The sequence below is a fragment of the Martes martes genome (assembly GCF_963455335.1).
Source record: "Martes martes genome assembly, chromosome: 1".
NCBI lineage: Eukaryota > Metazoa > Chordata > Mammalia > Carnivora > Mustelidae > Martes > Martes martes.
This window is the reverse complement of record NC_137888.1, coordinates 155,499,926-155,512,330: the sequence shown is the minus strand read 5'-3', so window position 1 is coordinate 155,512,330 and position 12,405 is coordinate 155,499,926. Positions and strand designations below refer to the sequence as shown.

The 12,405-nt window shown below is 39.6% G+C and overlaps 1 protein-coding gene across 3 annotated transcripts in view; it reads left to right on the top strand.

The window, feature by feature from the left end:
• The window catches only part of ANO10 (anoctamin 10), a 218,966-nt gene that overhangs the window by 142,882 nt on the left and 63,679 nt on the right, over nucleotides 1-12,405 (top strand). Inside the window, exon 12 of one of the 3 annotated variants that reach the window (XM_080796631.1) lies at nucleotides 1,698-1,821. The exons of the other annotated variants lie outside the window; for them this stretch is intronic. Coding sequence (XP_080652757.1) covers nucleotides 1,698-1,739 — 42 coding nt within the window. The 3' untranslated portion in view covers nucleotides 1,740-1,821. Of the gene's footprint in view, nucleotides 1-1,697; nucleotides 1,822-12,405 lie in introns of those variants that run through there. 3 annotated transcript variants of the gene reach the window in all.

Genomic DNA, 12,405 nt, shown 5'->3' with positions numbered 1-12,405 from the left:
TCCTCCTCTCTCTGCCTGCCTCCCTGCCTACTTGTGATCTCTCTCTCTGTCAAATAAATAAAAATAAAGAAAGGAAAGAAAGAAAGGAAGGAAGAAAGAAAGAAAAGAAAAGAAACCAAGATCTGGGGTGCCTGGGTGGTGCAGTGAGTTAAACACCCAACTTCTGGTTTTGGCTCAGGGCCGTGGGATCAGCCCCCACGTCTAGCTCCACGCTCGACCCAGAGTCTGCTTGGGAATCTCTCTCCCTCTGCCCCTCCCACTGTGATCTCTCCCTCTCTAGGATAAAAATAAATCAATCTTTTAAAAAAAAGAAGAAGAAGAAGAAGAAACCAAGATCTGGAGCATTCTTTGCTTTTAACTTATCTGAGTCTTTGTATTTAAGGTGGACTTCTTATAGATAACATATAGTTAAGCTTTGCTTTTTATCCACTCTGGTATTCTCTGTCTCTTAGTACATTTAGACCATTTACATTTAAATGATAATTGATATAGTTGGGTTAATATTACCATGCTTTTAACTGTTGCCTATTTGTTATATTTGCTTTTTATTTCTTTTAAATACCACTTACAAAGTCTTTCTCCTTCACAGAAAGATAATTTTGCTGGATGTAAACTCTGATTTGGCGGGGGTTTCTTCCCACACTTTATAAGCACTTCATTTCATTCTTGCTGGCATGTTCTTACCCTTGTTCCCCTGTCCGCGAGGTGTTTTTCTCCTCTCTGGCTTCTCTCAAGATTATCTCTTTGGTTTTCTGCAGTTTTGAATATGATATGCCTGGGGATAGACTTTTGGCATTTATCCAACTTGATGTTTTATGGGCTTCCTGGATCTCTGACTTGGTGTTCAGCATTAATTTGGGGAAGTTCTCTGGTACTACTTCTTCAAATATTTCTTCTGTTCCATTCTTTCTTTGTTCTTCTTCTGGGATTATAATTATGCATATGTTATACCTTTTACTTTTGTCTCATAGTTGTTGGATATTTTCTTACATTTTTCATCTCTGTGCTTACATTATTTGTTTGTTCTTAACATTTTGTCTACTTTTCCCAGTAGAGCCCTTAACAGTACTAATCATAGTTATTTGAAACTCCCTGTCTGTTCCAGATTCTGTTCCAGAACCTGTTATGTCTGAGTCTGGTGCTGATGATTTCTTCATCTCTTCAGAGTGTGTTTTCCTTGTCTTATGGCATGCCTTATAATTCCCTATTGAAAGCCAGACCTGTTGCATCAGGCAGTAGCAGCTGAGGTAAAGTAGGCCTTTGGTGTTAGGATTTGTGTTAATCTGGCTGGAAGTTGGGCTGTACTTGATGTTTATTTTGGCTATAGATACCACAGGCTTTAAGTTCCCATCCTGTCCTTGCTTTTGTCTCCCTCTTTAGGTTGGGCTTCCCTGTGTTTCCCTCCTCAGAGAAAGGGTGTATTGCAGCTCTTTTAACTGTAATGTACTATTATACTGGAGCCCTGTTGGTGTGTGATAAGCTGTTGAGGAGGGGACGAATTCTCTGATTTTCAGATCAACCCTTGGGCTTTAAGTGAGGCAGTGTTTCAGGAGAGTGGTCTCCAAAAGTGTTGTTACATGAGTAGAGCTCTCTGCCTGCCCTTGCCCCCTTCCCTGTCTGCAGTGCTCCAGACTACTTCTTTGAAGCCCTGACTGCTGTTCCCTCTGTTTTATTTTTGTTTTCCCTCCACGAGACAGGAAAGCTGGAGAGGCAGAAGTGGGGAGGAATTTCCTTGCTGAAGCTGGAACCACGGTCTAGAATTTGCTCTGGTAAAGTCCTTCCTCCTAGAGAGTAAGCCTTTTGTATGGAGAAGGCTACGAACAGTATATCATAATGTCTACTCTTCCTTTCTCCCTGTAAGATCTGTGAGGTGATCCTTCTTCTGTTCTCAGCATGAGAACCAGGTTGGGTTCCTGGAGGGAACACCTATGAAAGTATGGGGCCCCTATCACTCTACCTTGTAATGGTTTCTCACTTATGCTGATCATGCCCAGCCACCAACAATTCATCAAAATCACCTTTTAAGTGTTCCTATCAGTTTATGGCTCTGGCAGTTTCCATTCTGAGTAAGTACATCTTGGTTGCTACAGCTCTCTAGATGCACCTAACTCCCCAGATTTTGAGCAGTGGTTCACCCTCGATTCTTTGACAGGTCCAAGAAAAGTAGTTGGTCTTCCATTTGTCCAGTGTTTTATTGTTGTATTGACAGGAATGAGACTTCCAAGCTTTCCTTACATGTTGGAGCTAAAACCAGAAGTGCTCAAAAGTCTTTTTTGAAGAGATTTTATTTGGTTTCATATAAATTTGCCAGTTACCAAAATAGTAAATCAAACCATATATTCAGTAGTAAATATGCTGAATTTTGTTTTAGGGAAACATGAAGCAAATGTTTCAATAACTGAGCAAACTATTTGCTCACTGATAGTAGCAGTGAAAGGTCCACTGTGGAGGGGACAGAAATCTGAGGCCCTCCTGCTCCATACCCCTGGTCTTTCTGGCTCTTCTCCTCTGCAGAATAGATTTTCCCATGAAAATGGACCTGACGCTCAGTTTATTGACTGTCTGTCACCTGCCATCCAGTTAATCAGCTGACACCTCTGGTGTGGTTTGGTACTAGAGATGTGAAGCCCATTTAGAATCATATTTTGGGGAGAGACATTTGTCCAGCTGCATATCTCCTAAAACTGCTGCTAGTGACACTATGGCCTTCAGCAAAACATGTACATATGCAGATGACCAGTATTAACTGCATTAGATTGAGGACTTAGAAAGATGAAAGTAAGAGGAGGTGCTTTTCTCTTTTCATTTATAAACAGATAACCATCTGATTTTTAGGAGGCCTCATTGAAGGACTCTAATATTCTTTGCAGTAATTTCTTTCTTCAGAAGAATGCCCGATTAGTTAAATACCTGCCACTAAGGTTTGGATGCCCAAACTGAGTTGAAGGTGGTCAGAAACCAACCTGACAAAATAGTAACATAGGAACTTCAGAAAGTAGCATTTCTGGGACACCTGGGTGGCTCAGTAGGTTAGGTGTCTGCCTTCAGCTCAGGTCATGATCCCAGGGTCCTGGATTTGAGTCCCAAATCCTTCTGCCTCTGCTGCTCCCCCTGCTTGTGCCCTCTCTCTCTCTCTCTCTCTCTGACAAATAAATAAACTCTTGAAAAAAAAAAGTAAGTAGCATTTCTGTGTCTTGACTACTCACCATTTGTCAGGTGCGACAGTGGGAAAGGAGGCTCACTGACCTGCACCTTGTCCTGCCCTCTGTGCAGATGCCTCCCTGGCTCCCAAGCCTGTGCTCTCCCACCCACAGTGTCTTCACAGAACTTCCTCAGGCAGGTTGTTGGGGGGAGGCAACAGCAGTGTGTACAGTGAAGAACCTAGAACTTCGCTGTCAGCCCTGACATAGTCTCTGAAGGTTAGTTTCTTGCCCTTAAAGTGACGAACTGATTCAAAGGCTCACTCAGCTTCTTACAGCTCTAAAATCTCTGCATTCCTTATGGGGCAAGAGACATCTCTACCCACCAGGTGGCCCTTCTCTGGAAGCTCTTTGCCACGATTTCCTTCTCTACGTATCAGTTGGGCTTCACAACAACTGTGTAGCATAATAAGAGTAAAGGAGGATGAAGCTCCAGCAAAGGAGGGGGAAGCACAGGCCTTGCAGGGACGGCACAGAAGCAGCAGCTCCTGGAGGGGGCCATTTCAGAGGCCAAGTCCACAGAGGGTCTTGGCAAATTGAAGCTTGTCCAAAGCAGGCAGGTAGAAGCAAGAAGATAGGACAGAGCTTTCTGCCTGGTAGTGTCAAAGAAATGCCAGGTAGCTTTACTTCGTTCTTGGTCCTTGAAGAAGTGGTATTAAACATGATTGGTTCTCATTTAGTTCTGTAATAAACAAATGTTTCCCATGGCCGTAGCATCTAAATTACAAGGAAAACAACAGCAACAAAACTAGAAGGAAAACAAAAGACTAAGAGGGAAGGAGATGAAGTCTGTGAACACAGAGCCATCCTGAGATCACAGCTTTATGTCACGTCTGTCACATCCTGCTATCACCACGGTGAAGGGAGAAGACCTCTCCTCCTGTCTTGTACCTGTAGCTTGGGATTCCCACCACCATTGGGCCTTTGAGACTTTTTTTTTTCCCAACTTAAAGATTCTTCCAGTGTCCGCCATGCCTGTGTATCTCTGAAGATAAACAGTGTTTGGTGAGGCCAGTACATAAAGGACTGTTTAGTTGGCCCCGGGCTGGATCTTAAAAGGAAAAGTAATTATGTTTCCTGTAAGACTTCACATGTGGAGTCTCCTGAGCCTTGCCCTCCTCACTCTCTGTCACTGACCAGGCAAGCATCAGGCAGGTGACTTAAGCAGGCTGATTGTGTGTCTTTCTTGCATTTTGGTAGAGCCACCACCCCTCAGAGGGCCCTTGGAGTGCACCATGGCTCGCCTTTGTGACAACAAGTGTGTGTTTCTCCAGCGCTATTTAAATTTTCAATTGGTTGTCCAATTTAAGTAAATGAAGTAAGTATATAGTGAAACAAAACCACAATCTTAGGGTATCACTTTGCTTGTAGGCCTTAGAAAACATTTCCAAGTACAGTTATTAAGTGTTGCTTGGTTTTTTTCCTTGCCGAGTGATCAAAATAATTGTTGGAAAAACAAAACAAGCTCCAAATAAAACATAACCCTCCTACAGATTGTACTTTCACAGTCATCAAATCTGGCCTAGAAATTGCTTTGTACATGGAATGTAGCTGTGAATGGAAAGAGAAAAGGTTTTGCACATGTAAATCGCTTCAACACTGCATAGGACCTGCTCTTGGATGACATCAGAATTGCCAAGGCCTTGAAAGCCAGCTTCTTCACCCCGCTGACCAAAGACAATGCCATCACTCAGGGTCCTTCACCTATAAGGTGCTAGTCTTGCTAATCTTTTGTTAGCAAGTCTCAACAATGGTGATTATACTTTCAAAAGGGAAGAGCTGATGAGGCATTCAGCTTAATTTACTTGTAACCCTTTAATTCCTTCTGTTCATTTGGTCTAATTGGCATTGGTTCTATTAAGTGATAAGATGGAGGAAGAAGTAGTAAAAGAATTTTTATGTTTTTATTATAATGTTTCTCTTCTCTGTCTTATTGTTTTTTTTTTTTAAAGATTTTATTTATTTATTTGTCAGAGAGAGAGAGAGAGAGAGAGCGAGAGCGAGCACAGGCAGACAGAGTGGCAGAGGGAGAAGCAGGCTCCCTGCGGAGCAAGGAGCCCGATGTGGGACTCGATCCCAGGACGCTGGGATCATGACCTGAGCCGAAGGCAGCCGCTCAACCAACTGAGCCACCCAGGCGTCCCTCTGTCTTATTGTTTTAATCAACTAACTCTCCTAACATTTTTTCATTGCTTTTTTCCCTGTACACTTATTTTAGATTCCAACTTTCCACTAACCTTTTCAACCCAACTCTTCACTCATTTGACTGATCTTGAGAAATAGCTCATGTAGACAAGCCAAAGGTCTAGGGTCTTTGTGATGATGGTGACTCCCTGTCATGCCCTGTGTGCATCCTCACTGCACCAAGCATGCACCATGACCTTGGTCAGGAGCATAATGTACTGTTACCACAGGAGATACCCTGCCCCCACTGCATCCCTCAGGGTCCATCAGTGACCCATCAGGTGTTAGGAACTGAAGACACCAGTACAAGAAGCCTCCTTTGAAACTACAGAGAAGATTCCTATTCATTGTGTTATTGAGACAAAGACAGATTTTTTTAATGCTTTCTAATTCATTTGCATGGAATATCTTTTTACATCTTTTCACTTTTATGCTATGTGTGTCCTTAATTCTAAAGTGAGTCTCTTGTAGATAGCATATAGTTGGATCCTGTTTTTTAATCCATTTAGCTACTCTGTGTTTTTCAGAGTTTAATCTGTTTACATTTAAAGTAACTACTGATAGTAGCAAATTTTCTGTTGCCATTTCATTGTTTTCTGTGTGTCTCATAGTTATTTTGTTCCTCTTTTTCTCCTCAGTGCCTTTCTTTGTGTTTCATTGATTTTTTTTTTTGGTGCTGCCTTACTTTGATTCTCATTTCTCTTTTGTGTCTCTTCTATAGGTATTTCTTGTGGTTAACATGGTGGGTATATAAAACATAGTTATAACAATCTATTTTAAACTGATAAAAACTTTATTCACATGTAAATCTCTGCTCCTTTACATGTCTCCCCTCCAATTTTATGTTATTGATGTCACAGATTATGTTTTTTTATATACTGTATTCATTCACAGAGTTTTATAGTTATTTTGTATGCTTTTATCCTTTAAGTTGTACACCAGAATTAAAAACAGTGTGTACACCACCACTACAGCATTACAGGATTCTGTGTTTGTCAATATTTACCTTTGTAATATTTGGTACTATGTAATATGGCAATATTTACCATATGTTTGTATATGCTTTTGTGTTGCTGTCTAGCATCCTTTATTTCAACATGATGGATGCCCATTAGCATTTCTCGTAAGGTAGATCTGGTGGTGATGAATTCTCTCAGCTTTTATTTATCTGGAAAGGTCTTAATTTCTCCTTCACTTTTGAAGGACAGTTTTGATGAATTTAGTATTCCTAGCTGAGAGGGTTATTCTTTCAGCATATTGAATATATCATCTCACTCCCTTCTAGCTTGTATTATTTCTGCTAAGAAACGCTCTGATAATTTTATGGGTCCTCTCTTGTTGATGATGCAATACTTATGTCTGCTGCTTTTAAGATTTTCTCTTTTTCTTTCAACAATTTGATTACATTGTGTCTCAGTGTGGGCCTTTTTGGGTTTATCTAGTTGGAATCTTTTGTGCTTCTTGAATTTGTATGTCCATTTCCTTTCTCAGACTTGGAACTTTTTGACACTTGTTTCTTCAAATAAGCTCTCTGACTTTTAATCTCTTCTCTTTCTGGGACTCCCATAATGCGTATATTGGTCTGTTTGTTGATATACCTTAAGTCCTTTAGGCTTTCTTCATTCCTTTTTTTTTTTTTTTTTCCCCTTCCGTTCCTCTGACTTGACAATTTCAAATGGCCTCTCTTCGGGTTCACTGATTCTCCTGCTTGAACAAGGCAGCTGTTGAGGCCATCTAGTGAATTTTTTGATTATTGAAATCTTCAGCTTCAGAAGTTCTGTTTGGTTCTTTTATAGTTTCTTTCTCTTTGTTTATATTCTCATTTTTTTCATGCATTATTTTCCAGATTTCAGTTAGTTTTCTTTCTTGTAGCCCATCGAGTTTCTTCAGGTTAATTATTTTGAATTGTCAGGTAATTTATACATTTCTGTTTCTTTAGGGTTGGTTTTTCAAGATTTATTACTTTCTGTTGATTGTGCCATGTTTCCCTGTTTCTTCATATGCCTTATTATTTTTCAGTGAGGTTTTTGCATTTAAAAAAAATAGCCACCTCTCCCAGTCTTTACAGACTAGCTTTTTATATTGAAAAAACTCCATCAGTCAGCCCAGCTAGAGAGCTGGAGGTGTCTCACACCTTTTCTGGGAATGTGTCTTCTCTGAACTTGTGCATGTAATTTCCCAGTTAGGAAGGTTGTCAGTTTCGTTTTCAGGAGTTTATGATTTCTTGCTCCCTCCATTGTCTGTCTGCAGTACTGCAGGTACTTCAGCATACCATCAAGCTCATGTTGCTCTTAGTGGCCCCCAGGCATCCAAAACATGTCACATCCTTTCCAGGACTCTGAGTCTACTGAGATAGAAATCAGTCCCTGGGACAAAGCCCTGAAAACACAGAACATTGGATATATGTTCGACTCTTCTTCTCCTCTCCTGAGGGAGAAGCCATGAGTTGGGTATTTCCTCCCAATTGTGCTTAGTTGTGCCAGCTTGGAGGAGGAGCTATTGCAGGTGAAATCCAGTGGCTTTTCTTATGTATTTCAAAGTAGCTGTTCTTGACTTTGTGCTATCCTGGAATACTGCAACTTCTTAACTGGTTTCTGGAGTTCTCATAAAGGCTTTTTGGATGGTATATTGCTGTTAGGTCGATATCTCAGTGGAGGAACAAGGTTTGGGCTTTCTATTTCAGCATCTTGTTGACTTCAGTCTGGCCTCTATGTCTTTAGTAGGAGCCTGGTATGACTGGGCGTGGCTTCTCTCTTGGGCCTGGCAGTCCCACACAAAGACTCTCCCAGATGATCACATGCTTTCTTTAAAGGGCAAGTCACTGGCTTTAGTGCAAGAGAAGAACCTTGCGGTCACTCTGTTACAAGGTGGCATAAGAAAGGGCTCCCTGTGGCCCTAGTTTTTCTGAAGGCAGGTTTTTAATACATTTACTTTGGTGAACACTCCCTGTCCCAATCCTTTCTTTTTGTGGGGCTGAATCTGACATCGGTGTCTTTCTGAGTCTTCTTTGGGAGGACCTGCCTTTATGTCAGGAGATGTGCTACACTTTCTGCCTCATCAGTCCTATATTCAGAATTTCTGACAAATTCTCTTGGTTCCTCTTCTCATTCTTTTTATTTTTTCCTTTTTCCTTTCTTTATTTTTTTTATTTTTATTTAAATTCAATTAATTAACATATAATGTATTGTTGGTTTTAGAGGTAGAGGTCACTGATTCATCAGTCTTATATAATACCTAGTACTCATTACATCACATGCCCTCCTTAATGTCCATAACCCAGTTACCCCAACCCCCCTCCTCTCCAACAACCCTGTTTGTTTCCTATGATTAAGAGTCTCTTATGGTTTGTCTCCCTCTCTGATTTTTGTCTTGTTTTATTTTTTCCTTCTCTTTCCTCTGTACTATTTCTTAAATTCCACAGATGAGTGAGATCATGTGATAACTGTCTTTCTCTGATTGACTCATTTTGCTTAGCATAGTATCCTGTAGTTCCATCCACATCATTGCAAATGCTAAGATTTCATTTTTTTATGGCTGAATAGTATTCTAATATATAGATAGATAGATAGATAGATAAATATAGAGAGAGATAATTATATATAATTCCACATCTTTATCCACTCATCTGTTGATGGACATCTGGGTGATTTCCGTAGTTTGCCTATTATGGACCTTGCTGCCATAAACACTGGGGTGTAGTTACATTTGGCTCACTAGATTTGTATCTTTGGGGTAAATACCCAGTAGTGCAATTGCTGAGTCATAGAATAGCTCTATTTTCAATTTTTTGAGGAAACTCCGTACTGTTTTCCAGAGTGGTTGCACCAGTTTGCACTCCCACCAATCTTTGCCAACAACTGTGGTTTTCTGAGTTGTTAATTTTAGCCATTTTAACTGGTATGAGGTGGTATCTCATTGTGGTTTTGATCTGTATTTCCCTGATGCCGAGTAATGTTGAGCACTTTTCATGTATCTGTTGGCCATTTGGATATCTTCTTTGGAGAAGTATCTGTTCATGTCCACTGCCCACTTATTGATTGGATTATTTGTTCTTTGGGTGTTGAGATTGATAAGTTCTTTATAGATTTTGGATACTAGCCCTTTATCTGATAAGATATTTGCAAATATCTTCTCCCATTCTGTCGGTTGTCTTTTGGTTTTGTCAGCTGTTCCCTTTAAGGTAAAAAAGTTTTCTATCTTAATGAATTCCCAATTGTTCATTTTTACCTTTGTTTCCCTTGCCTTTAGAGATGTGTCTAGCAAGAAGTTGCTGCAGCTGAGGTCACAAATGAAGCTTGCCTGTGTTCTCCTCTAGGATTTTGATGGATTCCTGTCTCACATTTATATCCTTCATCCATTGTCTATTTTTGTGTATGGTGTCAAGGAAATGGTCCAGTTTCATTCTTCTGTATATATACAGCTATCCAATATTCCCAACACCATTTGTTGAAGTGACTGTCTTTTTTCCATTAGATATTCTTTCCTGCTTTGTTGAATACTAGTTGACCACAGAGTTGAGGGTCCATTTCTGGGTTCTCGCTTCTGTTCCATTTACCTATGTATTTGTTTTTGTGTCAGGACCATACTGTGTTGATGATTACAGCTTTGTAATAGAGCTTGAAGTCCAGAATTGTGGGGCCACCAGCTTTGGTTTTCTTTTTTCAACATTCCTTTGACTATTCGGGGTCTTTTATGGTTCCGTACAAATGTTAGGATTATTTGTTCCAGCTCTTTGAAAAAAAGTTGACAGTATTTTGATAGGAATTGCATTGAATGTGTATATTGCTCTAGGTAGCATAGACACTTCAACAATATTTGTTCTTCCAATCCATGAGAATGGAACATTTTTCCATTTCTTTGTGTCTTCCTCAATTTCTTTCATGAGTGTTCTATAGTTTTCTGAGTACAGATTCTTTGTCTCTTTGGTTAGGTTTATTCCAAGGTATCTTATGACTTTGGGTGCAATTCTATATGAGATTGACTCCTTGATTTCTCTTTTTTCTGTCTCATTGTTAGTGGATAGAAATGTAACTGATTACTGTGCATAGATTTTATATCCTGCCACTTTGCTGAATTCCTATACAAGTTCTTGCAAATTTGGGGTGAAATCTTTCAGGTTTTCCACATAGAGTATTGTGTCATCTGTGAAAAGTGAGAATTTGACTTATTCTGTGCTGATTTGGGTGACTTTTATTTCTTTTTGTTGTCTGATTGCTGAGGCTAGCACTTCTAGTACTATGGTGAATAGCAGTGGTGATAGTGGACATCCTTGCCATGTTCCTGACCTTAGCAGGAAAACTCTCATTTTTCCCCATTGTGAATGATACTCACCGTGGGTTTTTCATAGATGGCTTTTATGATACTGAGTTACGTTCCCTCTATCCCTATACTGTGAAGAGTTTTAATCAAAAAAAAAAAGGAGGCTATATTTTGTTAAATCTTTTTCTGAATCTATTGAAAGGATTATATGGTTCTTGTCTTTTTTTTTATTAACTTAGTATATCATATTAATGTACTGTATCACACTGTAGTGTACTACATTGATTGATTTGTGGATGTTGAATAACCTTGCATCCCAAGAATAAATCCCACTTGGTCATGGTGAATAATCCTTCTAATGTACTGTTGGGTCTTATTGACTAGTATCTTGGTGAGAATTTTGGCATCTGTGTTCATCAGGGATATTGGTCTATAGTTATCCTTTTTGGTGGGGCCTTTGGTTTTGGAATCAGGGTAATGCTGGCCTCATAAACGAGTTTGGAACTTTTCTTTCCATTTCTATTTTTTGAAACACCTTCAGAAGAATAAGTATTAATTCTTTCAGTGTTTGTTAGAATTCCCCTGGGAAGTCATCTGGCCCTGGACACTTGTTTTTTGGGGGATTTTTTTATTTCCTTACTGGTTATGGGTCTGTTCAGGTTTTCTGTTTCTTCCTGTTTCAGTTTTGATAGTTTATATGTTTGTAGGAATGCATCCTTTTTTCCAGATTTCCTAATTTGCTGGCTTATAGTTGCTCATAATATGTTCTTATAATTGTATTTCTTCAGTGTTGGTTGTGATCTCTCCTCTTTCATTCATGATTTTATTAATTTGGGTCCTATCTCTTTTCTTTTTGCTAAGTCTGACTAGAGGGTTATTAATCTTATTAATTCTTTCAGAGAACCAACTCTCAGTTTCATTGATCTGTTCTACTGTATTTTGGTTTCTATTTCATTGTTTTCTGCTCTAATATTTATTAATTCTTGTCTCCTGCTTGGTTTAGGCTTTACTTGCTGTTTTTTCTCCAGCTCTTAGGTGTATGGTTAGGTTGTATATTTGAGACCTTTCTTGTTTCTTGAGAAAAGCTTGTATTGCTATGTACTTCCCTCTTAGGACTGCCTTTGCTGCATCCCAAAGGTTTTGAACAGTTGTGTTTTTGTTTTCATTTTTTTCCATGAATTTTTAAAAATTCTTCTTTAATTTTCTCATTGACCCATTCATTCTTTAGTAGGATGCTCTTTTTTTTTTTTTTTTTAAGATTTTATTTATTTATTTGTCAGAGAGAGAGAGAGCAGAAGCAGGCAGAGAGAGAAGCAGGCTCCCTTCTGGACAAGGAGCCTAATGTGGGACTCGATCCCAGGACCCCAGGATCATGACCCAAGCTGAAGGCAGTAGCTTAACTGACTGAGCCACCCGGGCACCCCAGTAGGATGCTCTTTAATCTCTCTCTCTTTTTTTTTAAGTTCTTTCTTCTTGTGATTGAATTCCAGTTTCACAGCACTGTGGTCTGAAAATATTCAGGGAATGATCCTAATCTTTTGGTACCAGTTGAAACCTGATTTATGACCTAGTGTGTGGTCTATTCTGGAGAATGTCACATGGGCACTTGAGAAGAATGTGTGTTCTGTTGCTTTAGGATGGAATGTTCTGAATACATCTGTGAAGTCCATCTGGTCCAATGTGTCATTCAGAGCCCTTGTTTCCTTGTTGAACTTCTGCCTAGATGATCTGTCCATTGCAGTGAGTTGGGGGGGGTGTTAAA